The following is a 21,771-nucleotide window of genomic DNA, read 5'->3' on the forward strand; positions in this document are numbered from 1 at the left end:
TTGAATAAAACAAGGTTGGCTTAACAAAGTCATGTGGTATTATAGTATTATCTCTAAATATCAGTTTCTTTGCTGTGTCAAATAGCTCCTACAGTCACTCTGAAACTTTAATGTACTAAAGCTCAAACTGTTTTCTAATTTGTTCTTCACTTGGAACCATTGATATTTAGGTACCACAGAGAAACGTGGTTATTAAATTTTAATAATTGTATAATGTTGTTTTTATTGATTTTTTTTGGAAAGACACACAAAGAGCCTGAGAGTGAATGAATATTGTTGTTTCTGTTGCAGTTAAGGAGAAAAAGGAAAGTCAATTTAAAATTGACTTAAAAGAAAATGGTTAAATGAGTGTTAGTACAGCTGGTGTAAGGATATGGACACAATGGTGACAGGATCTTGTAAATGCTTGAAGTGCAGAAACCGAAGTTGGGGTTCATGGAGGACTGGAAAAACAACTTTAGTGTCAAAATCCAGTCTAATTCGTCTTTATGAAGTCTCAAGACCTGAGTGTCTCATTATTTGCCACAAAAGAGGAGCTATTCGTTGCATCATTTTTTGTGCAGATTTATTTATTGGAGGCCCCACTAGACACAAGGTGTGAATATCTAGCATGTCGTTTGAGGAAGAGGACCTGTCCCCACTGTTCAGGCAACACTAACTCTGGGTTCATGAAATATAGACAATATGTTTGACTCATTTTGTTGATCGACACATGCACTTAATCTCATTCCCTTCATTTTTTTTTCTCTTTTTCCATGACATCAAAGGTCATGCTTTTCCTTGCTCTGATTTCACTCTTTGAAACTGTTCCTTTTCATTTGCCTTCAATAGAGTAGGAAAAGCTACCAAACAAAGCCCCAAACAGCAAGAAATCACGATATTGACAGTGGGGAAATTCAGAAATAGCAGAGTGTGCTCACACATCTCTGCACAGTCTTTCATAAAACATGCCACCTCTAACGCATGGGATTTGTGACCATTGCCTGATGGTTTCGTCTAGACTACATGGCTGGCATCTTGTAGTAGTGACTAAAGGAATATTCTGCATGCATACCCACCAAGTAGATACCATTTTTCCTTGCCTTTTAAAATAAACCTAAAAATATATTTCCTAGCAGCTGTGTAATTGCAAAAAGGAAAAGAAAAAAAATGCTCCATTGCAGCGTAATTTACTCACCAGCTATCTACAGGGTTCAGACCTTAACGCTTTAGAAATTTGTTGCAGATTTTACTGTATATATTTAGACCAAGGAGCCTATTAGCTTGTGATCTGAACAAACTTCTACATTCTCATGAAAATGAGATCCATGGCACTATTGGCAACCTAAGGCTATAATTATGTTAATCTGACCATTTTAAGACTGAAATATGTTGTTTTAAAATGTTTCCATATTTTTATTATTCGTAACAATGATCTGAAGAAATTTAGCAAAATGCTAATAAGTTTCTATTCAGTACCCCCTTGTGATTAGAGCATGAAAATGAGTCCAGTGTGGAATTTGTATATTTTTAATTTTGACACAAAATTGTTATCAAAAGAAATGTACTTGAATACATAATCCATCTTAATATAAAAATTACCAAATTTTATATTTAAAATATAGTGAATATATACGCAACACCATCTCAGCGTAAATAGTCTACATTTACATTAGACCTCTACTTTTTGTTATACCCCTAAAAATGCGAATCAATTTATTTTTGCCAAGAATTTATTTTGAGAAATATTATAAGATAAAATTTTTTTTTATCAAGAACAAGCCCCAAATGCCCAAATCCAAGCTTTGAATATAAACATGGGATAGGTCTAGAAGGGATGATGATTCTTGAAATTCTGAGAACATCCAAAAACTTACCTTGAACTAATTGAGCTTCCTCCTCACCCACTACAAGCTTTATTCTGGCCACATGGAAGTAATGGCATGAATTTTCTTTTCATTCCCAAAGAGATCTCTCCCAGGTGATATGGGAATGGGGGCGGAAAAAAAAGCACAGATGAGGATAATTATTCATTTTATACTTATTATAAATATCATTGAAATTTGAGTCTACTTCTTGCTCTTCTGGTATGAGATGAGTCTGGAGTCTTTTAGATAGCTAGAACGAGATCAGAATCGTCAGTAAATTGGGGAATGGAATGATGGAAAGTGTCTTCTTAAATCTGAGTTCAAGGCACGTGATCCTCGAGGATGATGTCTGTGCTATATAACACAGGAAGGTGTTCTCACACTGCTACATTCACAATTTCCATTTTTCCCTCAGTTCTTGTGCTTCAAGAAGAGACTGTGTCATTCTCTTCCTCTCCCTAGGAACATGTTCAAGGGGGTATTATTCATCTTGTTCCTTTTGCTTTACTCACAAACTCACTGAGTAAGTGCATGAGCGTTTGTTGGTGATGTTAATAAGAATGTATGTCTTTTACGCATTTCTGCACACACAGAGTGATGCGATGATGATTTAGCCTGCTTGGCATTTGTGGCTCCAGAAGCATAAGTACAAAAGGTATGCCTGGAACAATGAGACAGCAGAATTGGAGGCTCAGAGAAGTTCAGGGTCAGGAACACAGCCAGAGTGGTGAGATTTCTGCCAACAAGAGCTCCTACAGAGAAACCAAGTCTTTGGATTCATCATCCAGTGCTTGTCTCACCACCATGCTCCTCTGTCTTCCTTGAGTATGAGGGAGGGAAGGAGTAAAGATTGAAGAGGATTAGCACACCCATAACACTTTTTAGAAATTAATTTTTATACTGGAGCAGAGATTTCGAAATGGAGCCAATGGTTTGCTGTTCGAATCTGAAGAAATGCCCCTCTATTTATTTTAATTCATATCTTCCCATCGTCACTAGAGGAGATAAATTTTTCCTGATGTTGCTTTTCAAAAAAAAAAGAGAGAGAGAGAGAGAGAGAAAGATAATTCAAAGAAAAAGGGGGTAGGCTAGAGGTTGAGTTGGGCAGTGGGGGAGAAGAGCTACCTTTGGTTCAGCCTGGAGCACCACTTCTCTTTGAAAAGCACTCCAGAGAAGACAAAGCCTTTTCTTCACATGCGTGGCTTCAGGTGGGGCAGAGAGATCTTGCCCATTGCAGGGGGCAGTGTTTGGGGGAGTACGTTCCAGGAATGCAGGGCTTCATTAGAGAGTAGGAACGCTCAAAGTTTGGCAGTTGGCTCTGGCGACACAGGGAAGCCCACCTAGTCTCTGAGGAGGGTCCTATCAGTATCAGAGCTCAGTGGGGACAGGCTGGTGGCTGGCTAGACTTCTCTTGCCAGTCAGGGCAAAGCAGGGCATGGCAGGGTGGGTGTGGGCAGAGATGCTTGCCAAGCTCAGCCTCAGGATATGCACGACTCCCAAACTGCTTGTCTTTGAGGCTGTTATTTATCCAAATAAGGCGAAGCAGTGGTTTTGCTAACCATCTCATATTTCCCAGCCGTGTTCACTGGCTGACTGACTTGATATTTGAACTGAAAACACAGGAAGGTATTCCTTTGAATGGAGCACTGTTGTGGGGCTCACGCATACCCTAGAATCATTGTCTGGAAGACTTTTTTACCCCCCATTTGTAGACAGCATTAATATGGTTGGGTCCGTTTCACCTTTCTCTCTCTCTTGTAACAATCAGTGCAGATGTTTTTGTTGAGATATCTCTGAACCTGGTTTTGGACAGAAATAATACTCATCTGCGGTGATTCTCAAGCCAATGCTCTCTTGTGAAGAGCATTTAGAGAAAGTCGGACATCCTCACTGATTTCTTGATACTAGAATGCAAGATTGTTCTGGCATTTCCTAGGTCCTGGCCATGTTGTTTGTCTTTGAATAAGACCCTTGACATCTCTGGGTCCCAGTTTGTTCATCTGTGAAATGGCTGATGATAATATTTATCGGATGGGAGTGATCTGGAGATTAAATGAGCTAATTCCGGAAGGCATTTTGGAGATACAGTATTTCATTAATGTTTAATATGTTTAGAGACTTCCCCATCTCCATCTTCTCCTGGCAGATTTAGTGAAAATACTTACTGCTGGAGAAATTCTAAGTAATTACAAATGCCTGGAATTAAACCCAAAGTTGAATAAGGCCACTCTTCTGAACTAGAATTTAGCCAAGTCCAGAGTAAAATGGAGATCTCATCATGAGTTTATAGTGACTCCACGTGGCGTTTCCTCTCTTCTCTCTAGAGCAGCAGTTCTCCAAGAGTAGTTCCCAGTCCAGTAGGGCAGCATCCCCTAAGGAATTGTTGGAAATGCTAATTCTTGGTCCCCATTCATACCTCTCAAATCAGATGTGAGACCGAGTAATCTTTTAATAAACCCTCTGACTGGTTCTGACGCACACTGAAGTTGGAGAATCATTGACCTAGACCAACTTTCTGATGCTATCAGTGGTCTATCTATTCCCTTGGGCAGCTGGTCTTCCCTACCTTCTATCTCTGACCATGCCTTCTTGCCTGAAATACCTAAGAAAGGAAACTCTATTTTACCTACTGAAACTCTACTCCTAATCCATGACCTACTTAAATTTCACCTCTTCGGATTATTGTTACTCAAAACTCAGCCAGAAGGCTCTCATTCTCTGTGGGCTCTAAGAGTATGTGTCTATCACTCTCATTAAAATGATTCTTGCTTTGTCTTATTTTTAACAGTTATGTACATGCCTTACTTTCCCTACCAGAATGTAAGCTCTTGAAAAGTAGGAATGACATCTTACAGATCTCCTTACCCCCACACCAGCGCTACCCTTGGACTTGTCACAATGTATGTTAGCCAGCTTTGCATCGCTATGACCAAAATGCCTGACAATATCATCTTAGAGGAGGAAAAGTTTATTTTGGCTAATGGTTTCAGAGGTTCATTCCATGGTCAGCCAACTCCTTTTCTCTGGACCCAAAATGAGGCAGGATATCATGGCGGAATAGCATGGTAGAGGGAAGCTGCTCTATTCTTAGCAGCCAGGAAGCAAAGAGATAGAGGCACCAGGAATAAAATATAAACCCCAAAGGTATGCCCTCAGTGACCTCCTTTCTCCAACCATACCCTACCTTGCCTATAGTTATCACCCAATGCAGTAGTCTTTTTCAATGGATTCGTCCACCGATTAGGTTACAGCTTTCATAGTCTGATCATTTCACCTCTGAACATTCCTACATTGTCTCACATATTAGCTTTCTGGGGACATCTCATGTCTAAACCATAACACAGTAGTCACTCAGAAAATATCTCCTGAACCCACAGAATTTTATAACTGTAATGGGCCCTAGAGAAAATTTTGACCAGGCTTCTAATTGATAGGTAAAGAAACTGACGTTAACACCTGGAACAGAATTTAGATTCCATGATTCCCCATTGATATTCTTCCCCCTCCATCATGTTGTACTGTCTTCTAAGAGACATACCGGAGGGAATTCAGGACCGTTGGTCCGGTCCAAAAACAAGCAGGTGCTCTTACTCTGTCTGCTACAGACTCCAACTAGAGCCCAGGAAAACAGATGGGTTTTCAAAGCTGTATTCATTTAATTTATAAACCCACAGCTCTTAGATTTTTTCATTACTAATGAGAACTGGAAACGTATGCTTTTTCACTTATGAGCCTTTGTAACACATAGCTTTAATTCCCAGTCAGAGCCATAAGGATTTTCTCAAGATAACATACTCTATATACCTAGGAAACTTGTGGAATTCCTTTTGGTTTTGAAGGTTTCTTTATGAGTGGGACAAGTGACTCTTTTTAATCCAGGATGAAATGGCACAAGGGCTATTTGGTTTGACAAGCCATCATTGGTTTTTCAGGTTTATTTTGAGGGAAAATTGAGCTGACTTGATTTGTGGATTATTGTCTTCCACTTAACCTCTGGGGCTCTTCCCTCACACACTCCTTCGTTCCCCTGACACACTAGCTGATATTGTTCAGCTGAAGATCAAAATAATGACACCGTGAAACATCTTTCATTGGAAGCCATCCATGGATGATTCTTTAAAAAAAGACTCTTCTAACATAGGTCACCTTGCATTAGATGTTCGTTCTAATAAGTGGTAATGGAACTAGCATATATCCTACTGGGATCAATATGAAGAAAGAAATGGGGTGAATCCTGTAGAAAGGCAAAAATCACAACCTGGATCATCAGAGTTGGTTCCAGGTGAGCTGTGAGGAAAGCAAAGGAAGGTGCAAGGAGGCCAGGTAGGGGACAAACCTACCAGAGAACACTTGGTGATAAGAAACTGGGACTGCTTGAGACTGCTTGAGGCCATGATAAATGGGTATTGGAAGAACAGCAGTCCTGATATTGGAGGAGCTCCTTTGTCAACCATGGTTCAAAATATTAAATGGCAAATTCTCGGAATAAACCATTCATAGGTTTTTAATTCTATACCATTCTGATCAGTATCATGAAATTTTGTGCCATCTCCACACTTTTCCAAGATGTAAATTATCCCTTTGTCCAGTGTATCCACACTCTATACACTACCCACCCGTGCGTCCCTTAGTAGCAATTCTCAGTTATCTGATCAACTGTCAAACATCACAGTATTTGAGTAACTTTCGTTTAACTTAATGATGGCCTCAGAGCACAAGAGTAGTGATACAGGCTATTTAAATATGCCAAAGGGTAGCCAGCTGTTAAATGCTTCCTTTAAGACAAGAAGTGAAAGTTCTAAATCAAAGGAAAGAAAAAATACTATATGCTGAGGCTGCTAAGGTCTATAGTAAGTTAATTAATTAAACCTGATCATAAATATGTATGTAAGGGGAATGTAGTATATATACCGTTTGGTACTATCCCCGTTGGTTTCAGGCACCACTAAGGGTCTTGGATTATATCCCCCAAGGATGGGGAAGACTACTGTAGATAGCCATTTGGTTTCTAAGTTGGCATCTTTCATTCATCAATGTGTTCACCATCATTTTCTTCAATGAGTCTTGAAAACTATCCATCCTTTAAGTTGCAGTTGTAGAACATAAAATTCTATATAATCATCAACTCATTTGGTAAGTTTTGATCTGTCATATCATTGAACCAAAATGTATGTACTTTATTAATTCTCATATTGTCACAATCATCTGAAAGCTATATAGTGCTGTATCTAACCTTCTTCACTTACAACATAATCAACTTTGATCAGTGTCCCTAGTGAAAAGAAAGATGGTCAAAGGGCCCAGATTCAGGGACCTAGCACCTCTGGCAGTGGTTAATGCATCTCCCAGAAATATCACCCAGTAGCAGAATTGGGTCATAATGCTAAGGAATTTTAATCAGATGTGTCCCAGATAATTAGCCATGAGTAACCTAGTGTCTGACTGATGACAGTATGTATTTATGTTTGTGTATACACATATACATATGTATAACTAATAGTGATGTAGTGACATCTATATAGTGATGATTTATGAGTGATATGTAATTACATAAATATATATGGATGTGATATACACAAGCATAATATATAGTGACATCTATTAGTTAATTATAAATGATATATAATTAACTATATAACTAATATAATTTGGGGACATATTTTAGTCAGTTTCTTTATTGCTGTGACCAGAAGATTGTTGCTGGGGCCACTGTGAGCCAATCATCAGCCGGCAGCTGTGGCCAAAGGGGCCCTAACAAACTTCCAGCTGCCAGCAAACTTCCAGCTGCCTGCTGATGATTGGCTCACACTGGCCCCAGCAACAGAAGATGACAAGAACAACATAGAGGAGAAAAAGTTTATTTTAGCTCCTGGTTTCAAAGGTCCAGTCCATGATCGTCCAACTCCATAGCTCTGGGCCCTGGATAAGACAGAACATCAAGGTAGAAGGGTGTGGCCGACAAAAACAGCTCAGGACATGACAGCCAGGAAGCAGAGAGAGCTCTGTTCATCAAGGACAAAATATACACCCCAAAGGCACGCCCCCAGTGACCTACTTTCTCCAGTTACACCCTACCTGCCTATGGTTACCCCCCAGTTAATCCAGTTTAGTGGATTAATCCTCTGATTAAATTATACCTTTCATGATTAAGTCATTTCACCTCTAGAAATTCTTGCACTGTCTCGCACATGAGCTTTTTAGATATGGTTCATATCTAAACCAAGTATATATTTATACTTGGACAAGTATATAAAACCTAATGTAAGCCAAGAGACCAAATGGATAATTAGATGCCATGCCCAGGGAGACACCCAGAGATTCTTCTCCTCTGCTGTGAAAATCCAGACCTGTGAGCAAAGCAAGAGAGGTACTTCTCAGAGGGTGTTTTCCATGTTGCACACCAAAATCCAGGAATAGAGGTGCCCCTCTGGGATCCTGGCTGGGAAGGCATTGGGATGTGATTCTTTGCAGAACACGCACAGTGTCCTGGAGGACACGGCCTTTCCTAGTGGTGGGGGAAGTGAAGCAGTGGGAATCCTGGAACTGAGGTTCTTGCTACCTCACTGCAGTGGCCCTCCCACTTATCTGTAGTTTCCCTTTCCAAGTGTCAGTGCCCTTGAGCACAATCATAATCTGAAAATATTAAATGGAAAATTCCAGAAGCAATTCATAAGTTTCAAATAACTTTCACTACAGCATATTGTTGTGATTGTCCTGTTTTATTATGGTTGTTGTTCGTCTTGTAGTGTGCCTAATTTGTAAACTAAACTGAATCATAAGTATGTATGTTATAGGAAAAAAACATAGTATATATAGGGCTGAGACTATCCACCATTTAAGGGTCTTGGAATGTGTCCCCTAGGAATAAGTACTGCTGTGCTTCCTAGCTACCAGAAGTGAGGAAAGATACTTAATTCCCCATGCTTCATTTCCTAACCATTCAAATGGGGCAGTAAGTAGGTATTTCACTGAGTTCTGGGGGCCATGAAATGAAACTGTAATTGAAAGCACTTTGTAATCTGCAAACTGGTGGGTGATTATCAGTGTGTGTTTGCAGGAGGTGATGTATAATTACATAAGTATATGTGAGCATGATACACATAAGCATATTATGAAATAGAATAAAATTGCATGAAATTAAATAAAATCAAAATTGAAAGCACTTTGTAAACTGTAAACTGCTGGGTGATTATAATGAGTATTTGCAAGGGAGGGAAAGGCATCTAAAATTTTTTATACAATAAAAAGTGTTATAAGTAAATACGGCCATATATTGTATACTGCAGAATTACATGGATGAGCTAAATAGACTTTTTGAAACCCATCATCAAAAGAAAATATCTAAGGCACTGCATAGCTTGAGTTTAGTAACATAGATGATGTGTCAGCAACAAATTTAGAAAATGATAAAAGGGAGTCAAGCATACGAGGACTGTTTCCATCCAAGAAATGGGTGGATGTGCAGACAAGGAGATAAAAAATGAGAAGGAGTAGTTGACTCCATCTGTTCCAAGTGTTTAGAAACAAGATGTGAATGTACAAACTGTAACTATTTTAGGTACAAAAGGAGATTGTCCTTGGCCTGGATAACACAGGAGTAGCCCAATGGAAGGTCAGGTATCTGGGAGAGAAAGCCTTCTTTCTTTATCTCTCCTACGGCTCTGCATAGTTATTGATTGTGGCTTGGAAGTTAAATTATTTATTTAATATTCCTTTTTTATTTTGTTCCAGACTGAGTTCTTTCTCAGAGTAGGGCATAGAACTGCTCCACCAGGTCTGGCATTGGAGGACTCAGCAGAGTTCTTTGTGTCAAAATAGTTGTGAAAATTAACTATCATCTTAAATATATAGCCATCAGTTGGCTGGACCCTCTCTTTCCTGAGAATTCAGTAATTTTGGCAACGGTCTGTCTGTCACATGGCTGGTAGACATTCCATTTATGATCAAATGAAACACTTAATAGGTTAATAAGACCTCACAAATGACCATCTTTGCAATTTTAACAGCATAAACAAGATGCATTTGAAATGTGTCCAACATAATAATTACTTGCTCTCACAATACCATCATTATGTTTATAGGCACATTTTGGGTTTTCTTTTAGCATACTTAGTTGTTTTTTTTGTTTTTTTTAAATCAATAAAGAAATGAACAAGAAAGGGGAATTAGGAATAAATTTCACAACACTATTGGCCTTCCCAGAGCATAGAAATTATTTCCTACTGAGGTAAGGCTGAATATTTACTAGCATGTCCTTTCTTAACACTAGCTCAAAAGAAATAAATTACTTCCACTTTTCTTATATATAGCCTTAGTCAATGAAAGGAAGAGGGGAATAGCAGGACACTTTATGCACTGCTGGGAAAGAGTAATTTGACAAAGTCTGTTGCATCCCAAGGTAGGCAGGGCTGAGAAGGATCTGGTGAAGCAATCAGACCAGAGCATGGGGGTGTCGGGAGTTGACTGTATGCAGACTGAGCCAAACTTTGTAGTAACAACTGAGTCTGAGGAAGCCCTTCTCTGGAGAGCACGCTCCACTCAGGTGAAGCCATTGGGCCCCGTGTATGGCACCAGGATATTGCTTAGGAAATTAGCATGTCTGGTTCATTAGCTGCTACTCGGGGGCCTTGGGATATTGAACTCCCCTTTTCTCTGGGGTGAGCTTCATGCTTACTAGAGAGCATTTAACTCATCCTGATTCACCACAGGGTTGGGCTGGCTTTCAAGCTCCTGACAGTGAATTACTGCCCTCGTAATGACGAAGCCATGCCAGCTCTGGCTCTGTGCACACAGCGCCCTGGAGCATTTTGAAAGTGAAAGGAAATTGCTCTGAACAGGGCAGGAAGGAAGAGGTGGGAGAGGGTAAGCCAGACCTCCTCTCACATGGTACCCACCGACTCACTCACGTGGTAGCAGGGTCCAAGAAGCCACTGCTCTCTAGGGCATATGACATAGAATAGTGTGTTGAACGTGGAGTGATGCATTGGTCAAACAGCATGGAGAGTTCACAGCTCCTGTTTCCTGGTGGGGGATGGCATGGCCCCAGACACTTCACACCCCATGTCTGGAACAAGCAGTCCTACGTGTCACAGACAGCAGGTAAAGCGAGCTCCAAGAGCCCAGCTCATTAGCACGCCTCGTGCCATAAAATAGGGACTGTGGGAAGCGCTGGAGTGTGGAAGCGTGGCTTCATCAGTCAAGGGAGGCAGCCCCTGCATCCATCCCCCTTCCTGGAAAGCCCGCCTCTGACTGGAGAAGCAAAACCTGCCAAATGTATACCAGATGCCTCCCCGGGCCCGATAGCTTGTGCTTCCCATGATCTGGTGAGAAATAACAAACCCTTGCTGATTAGATTAAAAAATCACAACAGGGGTTTTCACATTCCTTCTACTCTCCCGACCTCTTAGGTGGCATCTCAGCATCTCTTGCAACCACTTCATCCAAATATTGTTTCTTTCTCTCTCTCTCTCTTTTTTTTTTTTTTTTTTTTTTTGTGGTGCTGGGGTTCGAACCCAGGGTCTTGTGCATGCTAGGCAAGCACTCTGACATCCTAGGAGGGAGGCAATGTCATGTGCTCCGTTTTTCCCCTTCTTTAATGGCCACGAAGCGATCCCAGTTTTTTTTTGTTTTGTTTTGTTTTTTAAAGAAAGCCTGCAACTCCTACTGGATTTGGACTTAAAAGACATCAGGGCATTCTTTTGGTCAACAAGAACAACCTCCAAAAATCTTAAAATGTTTGAAAAATGTACAGGCTGCCCAGAGCGTGGCAGTCTGGTGTGGCATGAGGCCAGCCCAGCGTTTAGAGCTCAGTGTCACAGGATTCCCAGTTGGAGAGCCACTGGGTGCCACTCAGTCCCCTAGGACTCAGAAAGTGTGACGTGGATAGAACACAGCCTACCTGCAAGCAAAGGAGGCGCTTCCATCTCTCTCATTTTTGCCAACCATGTGTTAATACCTGTCCCCCGGCTGAGAGCTGCACAAGCCACTTCTTGTTGTGGATACGCACTTCCTTGTCCCCGTCCCCTGGGAGTGAGTGGCTGTGCTGACAGTGGTGCGCAGGGGGAGGTCTCTGGAGAATGTCCTGTCTGCTCCTCTTCCATCTTGCTTAGGGTGGGGTTGCTGGGCTCCGGGGCCTGTCTCCTCTTTTGAGTAGCTGTGACTTGTCCTGTCTTCCCTTCTTATTTCAGCCGTGTTTTCCAGAATGATTGCAGTTACTTACCCGGTGTTGTGAAGGACTGGTGAATGGCTGCTACCCAAAGTTCAGCTTAGTCAAGGCAGGCTGGTTAATTAATAGACAGCCTCCTTTATCGCCCATGTTTTCCCTTCAGTATTATGAACCTGGGGAAGAGGCTCAGGTTTCCTTCACTTGCCAATTCCTGAACTTCAAAAGTCTGGCAGCAGAATGAGTTTGGGGTACTGGTCTAGGTTTTCACAGCAGCACTCTTAACAGAAAACTGATCTAAGAGCTGGTCTTTGGAAGTGATTAGCAGGTTGGGTTTTCTGATGGTTTCGTTTCTTGGCTTGCTTGTTTAAACGATCCTGCTTGACCTAGGTAGAATCGATTTGGTAATATTTTCTTGATTTAACCCATTTACCTAGGCCTCTTAAGACTTCCTTTGGGGGTATGTATTTTCCCTGTAAGCAATTGTTGAAGGACTGACTCACCCGTGCGGTAGCCTGTGGTTGGATGTGGGCTGAGGTTATTCAGTGACTAATTTCCAAGGGGAGGAGAAATTGGCTTATCATAGGGAAGGCTACTTTTTACCCATGCCTGTGGCAGCTCCGCTCTGAGAACTGGGTAAAGGAAAAATGGTCTTTACTCGTGGTGAACACTCAAGCTGGGGAACGTTTTAGGATCTCCGCGTCCTTTGTGATGATTTCATCAGAAGAGAAAGCTGCCTAAGATATCCGAGAGTGGAACTGAGAATTTAGATGAAGCCAGCAAACAAAGGGATCACATAACCAGGAGCTGAGCCAATGTGCTTTTTTCACAGCGTAATTATACAGGTGGTTTCCTGAAGAAAAAGTAAGTGGCTTTAATTCTTCCAGGATCAAAGTATATCCTAAGAATTCTTTTCTCCAGTTACTTCATTGTGTGGTCTTATGGAGTGGTATGTTTACAAGTTCTAGACTTGCAAGGGTGGGGTTTGAAATACAATAAACTATATATAATATTCCCTTTCTGCAAAGCATATATCTCTGCATTCTAAATGTTCCACAGAGAGACACGATTCATGAGACAGCTTCCCCAAATGATGTTAGGTAAACATTTTTCATGCTACATTTTGCTTTCCCCAGAAACAATTTTAAGGTGTGCTTTCTTATCTTACCTTCAAGAAACTTCTAAATGAGTGATATTTTTTTGGCTTACAGGGCTTTGGGAAAATGAAATAGAGCTGTAGATAAAAATTCCTAACTCAAACTTCAAATAATTAATTTGAAGCCACCCAAGATATTTCCTAGACTGTTAGAAATATAGGGCAAACATATTGAGCTGAGTGTTATGGGCAGAGACAATAGCTGCCTACCCGGGTCCATGGTGATGAGACTCTGAAGGAAATTTCCCTCTTTATAAAAACCAGAAGGGCTCAAATAACCGAGACACAGTAGTGATTTGGGGCAGTAATGGAGAGAGGGAAAGATGATGCCCACATACCATATGAATGAGGGAGAATAAATAGTCTGGAGAATAGTCCGGTTCCTACACTGCCAGATAATTGAACACATTCTATCTGAGCTTACGTTCAGGAAAAAAATATATATATATGTATTGAATTCAGAAGAATCATTATTTTTGTGTTTAGGTTATCTTCTTTTCTTGCTATGATATGAAATTCTTTAAATCTTACAAATTTTCTGGGGAGAAAGTATTAAGGATACCACATAGCCAGAGACTTTTTTAACTTACTAAGAGCAAGGAGATGATTTCTAGAGACCAGAGACATAAGAGAGGCTGATGGCAGAATAAATTCAGATATATTAAGGCGAACAGCAATTCCATATGTATCTTCAGCCTTGTGTGTATTTGTGCTTTGTTTATTTATTTTACCTTGTGAGATTAATGTAATTTTCTCCTGGGAGATCTAACTTTGAGTACCAGAACAGGAAAACCTCAATATGTGTTTAATGCCATGTTTTTACGAAATAGCCAGATAGTTAAAAAACAAAATGAGATAAAATTGTGTAGGTGTGTCACTCGAGGAAGTATTGACACGGGAAGAACACAAGTCTGAAAGGCGGAGGTTGTTTTAAGTTATGAATTATAAGACTCTGACTCATCACCTGCTTCAATCAGACGAATGTCTGCAGATCAAGGAAGTCCACTTTTTATTGGACTAGCAAGTGGCCTCCCTGGGAGATCACACTGAAGACCTGGAGAAGATTCTCTCTTCTCATCTTCCAGGACTTTGACACACCCTAAGAGTGAGTTGTCTTTGGTCCATACCTTTTAGTGTATGAACCCAAGGTATTTCATTTTCAGAGATTAATCTAGTTTTAGGCTTAAAACCTATTTCCCAAGACTTAATGGGATAATCATGTCATTCTCTTCTTGGGGTCTGGAGCCACGGATGAAATTAACAGGGCGCTTTTTAAAACTGTCTTGGAAAGTCAGTCATCACTTGGCAAATCAACAGGAGAATTCTGTCAAAGACTTCCAACTTCTAAGTCACTTGACTGATAGAAACATTGATGCTCCAATCACCTGTTCTTTTCATAATTGAATGCTTATATTCCACTGTGGATAGCTCAGTAGCTCAGTGACTTATTCCATGACCCTGTTGGATGATGGCATTATGATTTTGGAGTGGACCAGGCAGGGCTGATACACAGCATTACCACCAGGTACACAATGCCAATTGCTGTTGGCTAGGATCATGCTCAGTAGCTGAAGTTCCATTGTGCTTGGAATTGGCACCCATGCCATACTGGATATTGGTTGTTAAATATTTTGACTATCACCCACATTCCCCATATGAATTTACAACACAGTGTCACAGAGTTATTCTTAACTACTTGTTACATTTCTTTTTGATCATGTCTACATGTGCCACCAGAAAGTCTAATGAATTTTTTCCTAATGAGAATTTTTTTAATGTTTCATTTATAAAATGAAATGCCTCACCGTTTCTTTTCATATCCCCAAACACATTTTTAAATACCCATACAGATATCTCTGCTGTTTAAAAAAATATTCAACTTTTTATTAATTAAAATTAATTTTACAGTTTTATTTATCTCCTAGACAGTTTTATACTCCCTGAAATCTAGATGGCTCTTTTTTAGCATTGTGCCAGAAAGAAGAAAGTTTCTACTGAGTGTTAATTGGAGTCACAATTCCCCAAACCAAGATGTTGTCTAAAGCAGAACAAAGAGAGAAAAGAGAACAGAGAACAGGGACAAGCTTGTTTAGAACTATTGTTCAACCCAAAGGGGTTCTAGACATTTAGAGTCTTACAGGGGAGAGATATTTTCTTTTCTCTCTCTCTTCTCTCTCTCTCTCTCTCTCTCTCTCTCTCTCTCTCTCTCTCTCTGATAGGAGCACGACACAGGGGTATTGATAACAATAATGACAAGTTGCCATTTATTATTAACTTGTCTTGGGCACAATGTGATCTATGTGATGCTTTATGGAAGGTGCCATGTTTGAATCAATATGATGAATTTATCTTGATGTTCATTTTGGTTGATTATTGCTTTATTTGGTTTGACTGCACAGAGAATCCAGTCAGATATCTCACTGCTGGCTAAGCCGGTCCTTCTTAGATTTTATGACCTCTGAAGCCCTGCTGAGCCATCCCTTTCTTTTCATTGAATCCTACATTGTAGAAGACTGAGTGGGAGAGGCATTTATAGAGGCTGGGTGCTGACTTCCTACAAAACCTGTCACATGGTGGCTCTAGCCGTTCTGGAACAAGAACCATGCTGGTATACTATCCTGCAGTGACCTTGGGAGTGGCCATCCTGGTCTACAACCCTGCATGCCTGAGTCATGAGGGTGTCAAGTGAGCAGGGAGAGGATTGCTTGGGCTGGATCCCCAGGGCACCTGGAACCTGAGCGTAGATCTGGATCCACACGGGTGAGGAGATGAACAGAATTCCAGGGATACGAACAACCTGAGGATATCACAGGAGAATAGACTGGCCTGGGATGGTAGGAACTCTGTGTGTGACATGAGAGGAGATAAATTGTACTTGTAAGTGATTAACCAGAACGGGTCCCCAGAAACAGCTCCTAAGGGATCTGAGAAGCCAATTTGCTGATGCCCAGGAACGGAATACTCAACGGGCTTCAATTTGTTGCTACCTATTTGTACCTTGTGTGTATCATCAGTGACTTTTGTTATGAAATCCACTATAATAGGTGAAACTTCCTGGTCTCGTCAAGGGTTCTGCACTGCTAGATTCTCCCAGGGTCAGGAAGCTGTGGAAGATCCACTGATTCTTGGCCAGTGTTCTACCATGTGTATAAAAGAACTCAGCCTGTCCCTGGCAGAAACTTATGGGCTTGTTCAGAACTATACCTTCCAATAATGTATGGCTCTTCCTAAGTGCTTGGTAAATGTTGTTTACTAAACAAATGAAATTATGTGATAAGGAATTGATTTCTTTGTATTCAAGGCTGGGAGATCCTTTTCATTTTCAAGTTCCTCTTGTTGCCTTTGTTTTTTCTATTCTTTTCCCCCATCCGCCAACTGTTAGTCTTTGGTTGTTGTTCTTTTTAGCAATACATGATAGTAGAATGTATTTGGACATGTCATACAAACATGGAGTATAATTTCCCATTCTTGTGGTTGTACATGATGTGGAGTTACACCGGTCATATATTCATATATGAGCATAAGAAAGTGATGTCTCATTCATTCTCCTGTCTCTCCTATTCCCAACCCCCCTTCTTTCTCTTCATTCCCCTTTGTCTAATCCAGTGAACTTCTGTTCTTCCCTTCTTCCCTCTCCTTATTGTGTGTTAGCATCTATATATCAGAGAGAATATTTGGCCTTTGGTTTGGGGGGGATTGGCTTATTGTACTTAGTATGATTTTAGTTTCATTTACTTACCAGCAAGTGCCATAGTTTTGTTCTTTATGGTGAATATTCCATTGTGTATATGTACCCCATTTTCTTCATTCATTCATCTGTTCAAGGGCAGTTAGGTTGGTTCCAGAGCTTAGCTACTGTGAGTTGACCTGCCATAATCATTGATGGGGCTGCATCAGTACAGAATGCTCATTTTAAGTCTTTGGGGTATATACTGAGGGATAACTGGTGATTCAGTGGTTCAATCAAATGGTGATTCCATTCCAAATTTTCTGAGGAATCTACTTAATGCTTTTCCAATCATTTATCTTTTGACAGTACATCTGGGTTCTTGTTTGTTCAAGGGCTCCCTTCTCTCTTCATGCCACTATCTCAACCCCTCTATAACCATTTATACTCTTCCTGTCTATAACACCTCTTGGAAGTTAGGATAGGGAATGTGGGCTTCAATGATGGCACAAATAGGACTTGAAGCAAGGGCCAAGGCTGTCTATCCTGTCCCTTGTAGCCAATTAGAGAATTTCAGTATCAAAAATCATGTCCTGAATCGTTTGTATTTTTTAATGCGGGCCCTTGCTAAACACAGTAGCGTAATTGAAATTACAAATTCATTTCCCTTTTCCCCATTGACTTCATTCTTCCGCTATTGCTTTCCTACAGGAGAGTCAGTGGGAGACTGTGGCAGCTTCTGAACTGGGAGGGAATAACACATCCGAAGACTAGGCTATGACAGCAGAAAGCCCTAGTCACTATGGCTGTGCCTGCAGGTTCCTTACACCGCATGGCACCTCAGAAGGTGTACCGTCAGGATTCTTTACCCCTCAGCTTCCCAATTATGAGTTTGACTATAATTTTACTGTTATCTCCAGGATCATTATCCCCTCCCCCAACTTCTCAGTCTGGTTTCTTGTAAGTTCAAATAAGATTTGGCGGATGAATGGAACTCCCAAGCTTCCCCAGGGATCTCCTTTGCCTCTCTAGTCATGTCTCGTTGATTGTATTAGCTTGGAAAGCTGGAAGAGGTGATTACTGTTTCCCAGGTCTAATAGTAGGAATACATGTCCAGGACACGTTTTACAAAACAATTTCAGAACTATTGATACATTAGACCCACATTTATTAAGAGTCTATAAGAAACTATGATTTTAATATTTAAATCACTGCAATATTTTCTCTCCAAGCCCCACAGCATTGAGCTCTATGTCATTCATTCACAGTGGTCACTATAACAATACTCAAAATTAGATGACTCTAGGGTTGCAGGTGTAGCTCAGTGGTAGCATGCTTGCCTAGCATGTGTGAGGTCCTGGGTTCAATCCCCAGCACTGGGAGGAAAAATCCTAGCTTAAAACACCACACACACACCTTTATTATATTATAGAGGTCAGAATTCCAAAATGAGTTTCACAGGCCAGTATCAACCTATGGGCAGGACCACCCTTTCTTTGGAAAATATAAGAGACAATCCATTTCTTGACCTTTTGCAGCTTCTGGAAGCTATGCACGTTCTTTTGCTCATGCCTCCTTCTGTCTTCAAGTCAGCAGTGTAGCACCTTCTAGTCTTTCTATCTCTGACTCTGCTTCCATCATCACAGCTCACCCCTGACCTGCAGTCTCCTGCTTCCCTCTTGCACATATAGACCTTTGCAATTGCAGCAAGAACACCTGGATAATCTCCCATCTCAGCATCACACTCAGACCTCTCTAAAAACACAAATCTCAAAGTAGACTTTCTAATTCCTTTATTTATTTTTTCAGATGCAGAGAGAAATTGTTTATGCAAGAGGAGATGGCCCTGGTGCCTCTCGACCTGGATCCACAGCTCATCCACCCCATGCAATTCCCAATTCTCCACCATCCACTCCTGTGCCTCATTCCATGCCTCCCTCCCCATCCAGAATTCCTTATGGGGGCACTCGCCCCATGGTTGTTCCTGGCAATGCCACCATCCCCCGGGACAGACTCTCCAGCCTGCCGGTCTCCAGATCCATCTCACCAAGCCCAAGCGCCATCTTAGAAAGAAGAGATGTCAAGCCCGATGAAGACATGAACAGCAAAAACATCGCGATGTACAGAAATGAGGGTTTCTATGCTGATCCTTACCTCTATCATGAGGGAAGGATGAGCATAGCCTCATCCCATGGAGGGCACCCCCTGGATGTCCCTGATCACATCATTGCATATCACCGCACAGCGATTCGGTCAGCGAGTGCTTATTGTAACCCTTCCATGCAAGCAGAAATGCACATGGAGCAATCACTGTACAGACAGAAACCAAGGAAGTATCCAGATAGCCATTTGCCTACTCTGGGCTCCAAAACACCCCCCGCCTCTCCTCACCGAGTCAGTGACCTGAGGATGATAGACATGCACGCTCATCATAATGCTCACGGCCCCCCTCACACCATGCAGCCAGACCGGGCCTCGCCAAGTCGTCAGTCCTTTAAAAAGGAACCAGGCACCTTGGTATATTTTGAAAAGCCCAGGAACACTCCAGGATTATCCGGCATTGTGGACCTTGGCCCTCCTCTAGTTGAGAAGCAAGTTTTTGCCTACAGCACTGCTACAATCCCCAAAGACAGAGAGACCAGGTAAGGCATGGGAAGGGTAGCCACGGGTGGTCTGTGCTCATGTGTTGCTGAGGGCGGGCTGCTCTCCAGAAATGAAATCAGAGAACAAATGCCAAAGAATAAGTGCCAAGCTCCAGCCTTGTGCTTTATGGGTGCCGCTGAGGGCACAGAGGAGCATCCAAGGTTGGCCTTCTCTGCAAAGAGCTTCTGAATCAATGGGGTCCTGTGAGGTACACAGTAGCCATGGTAAAGAGGATAGGTATGCCCACAAGGACCATCAGTCAGCAGGTCTCTGGACCATGGTCTTGCCAGCATTATCACTAGTATAAATCTGAATCATATAGAAGAAAATTGTGATTAGCAGAAACTATTCAGAGAAGTAGATCAAGAGATCATAGTAATTGATCTGCTGCAGAAAATAAGAAGTGAGTGGTTTGTTTGCAGTGGCAATTTCTGTTTTTCTTTTAGAATGCAATTTTGTTTTCTCATCTGGTTTTGGGAAATGGAAAGAATGTGTCATTGCCTGTCTTGTAGGATGATAAAATGTGAATTTGCATGAACATAGAATGGTTTAGATTTAATATCCACTCAGGAATGGTGCTAAAATCAGCAAAACTTTTCTCGTGAATGAGGCACTCTGGGTATTTAAATTTCTTTTTTATATGCATATATTGGTATGATTCACCAGTGCAGAACCTTCCTCTCATGTTTTGAAACCCCTCCAAAATTTATAAAGTAATAATAGAAAAGCAAATTTTGATAGAGGGAATTTCTCTAACCTGAATGGGTTGAAGGAAGTCAACATAATAATTACACTCATAAAAATCTAGTCAAGGAAATTGAGGCCAAAAGAGGTGAAGCATTTTATCTGTCATCATATGTGAATTCACAAGGTGTGTAAAAATAAGAATCAGATATTCAGTCATTCGGAACCTTCTTAGAACCACTGTTCCTCACTAAAAAATGGTATTATCACTTACTATTATATAACCTTATAAAAAGAAGGCCAAACTTGTGAATGGAATGTGAACTGTCTACATCAATGTTTTCACACAGAAATCAGACAGTCCTGTCCCCTTTAGCAAAATTTATCAGGAAAAGCTTGTCCCTCCTTATTTGTTCAGTCATAAGGAATCTCACAAGAGACAGATTTCAGGAGAATGGAACAAGAATGAACATGAACATTTTGGGGTCATTAAGACAACAACAGATTCTAACTCACACAGCTAAAAAAAAACCTCAGTGGTGACTGGCTGGATTAGGTAGAACTAAGAAAAATTAAGGATTTGAAAATAATATTCATTCTCTCCTTTTCATAGTTCTTAGGAAGTGAAAATTCTGAGAATCAAAGATAGGGACTCTTCTCATAATCACAGACGGTGAAGGGGGTGGAATGAATGTCCACAGTGGCTGGCTAGAACAGACCAGTGTCACAGCTGGAGAGGAATGTACCAGGACCTGTCATGGGGCTTGGAGCTTGTGCTGTGTGCTTTGCAGAAAGGGTAACAGATGTGTCCCCTGCAGTGGATTATGAGGTGTGGATTGAGAAATGGTGTATCACTGAAAAGAGGGGATTTAAAGCCACAAGAATTTAGTCTAGAAAATAATAAAATGAATCCATTTTCTGGATATAATGTTGAGTCAGGATCCGTCCTCCCTCTCATCCCCCCATGCTGACACCTCCCCACACTGCCCACCTTGAGGGTATCAGAAGATCAAAAGCCCTATCCCACCGGGATCATGTTAACTGTGTCCACCCCCTGGGTTCTAGGTACATTTTTGGCCAACAAGTGGTATTTGCCTCCTTCCCAGTGCCTAGTGGGGTGTCATGCATGCAGTTACCACATGTAAACAACTTCAAGGCTTTGCTGAGCTGTGTTTGTCAGGGATTTGGTTATTGGAGGGAATCAAACAAGAATCTTCTGCAGACCTGAGGAGTCTTCCTATGCAGCTCCCTGACCAGAGCATGGAAGGACATGAGCTTTCAGTGCCATCTGCATTCTTTTAGAACCTCCACTCTCTTTTTAAAAAGGATTTGCCTGCCTCAGAGACATTTTTGCTAAATCTTAGAAGATTCTATGTAGTTCTGTTTTATGTGTTAGAAAACCTGTTTAGAAAATCTAAATTTGTATACATCTAAAACAAAAAAATATTAGAAACATTGACCAAAAAAGATTAATGTTCACCTAAAATGCACTGTCATAATTATCACCATGTTCTTACATATGATTGTAGTTATGAATTAATTTAACATTTTCATATTTTCCCTTCCCCAAAATATGAAATGGCACAGAACAATTTTATCTCATACATCTGGC

General features: G+C 41.0%; 1 protein-coding gene across 14 annotated transcripts in view; it reads left to right on the plus strand.

Annotated features, from left to right (window-relative positions):
• Kiaa1217 (KIAA1217 ortholog) overlaps positions 1-21,771 on the plus strand; it is a 381,206-nt gene that overhangs the window by 297,036 nt on the left and 62,399 nt on the right. For all 14 annotated transcript variants that reach the window (XM_077802776.1, XM_077802778.1, XM_026401195.2 and 11 more), the window contains one exon: positions 18,642-19,474. In XM_077802776.1, coding sequence (XP_077658902.1) covers positions 18,642-19,474 — 833 coding nt within the window. The remainder of the gene's footprint in view (positions 1-18,641; positions 19,475-21,771) is intronic.

This window comes from Urocitellus parryii, chromosome 9, assembly GCF_045843805.1.
Source record: "Urocitellus parryii isolate mUroPar1 chromosome 9, mUroPar1.hap1, whole genome shotgun sequence".
In the NCBI taxonomy this organism is placed as follows: domain Eukaryota; kingdom Metazoa; phylum Chordata; class Mammalia; order Rodentia; family Sciuridae; genus Urocitellus; species Urocitellus parryii.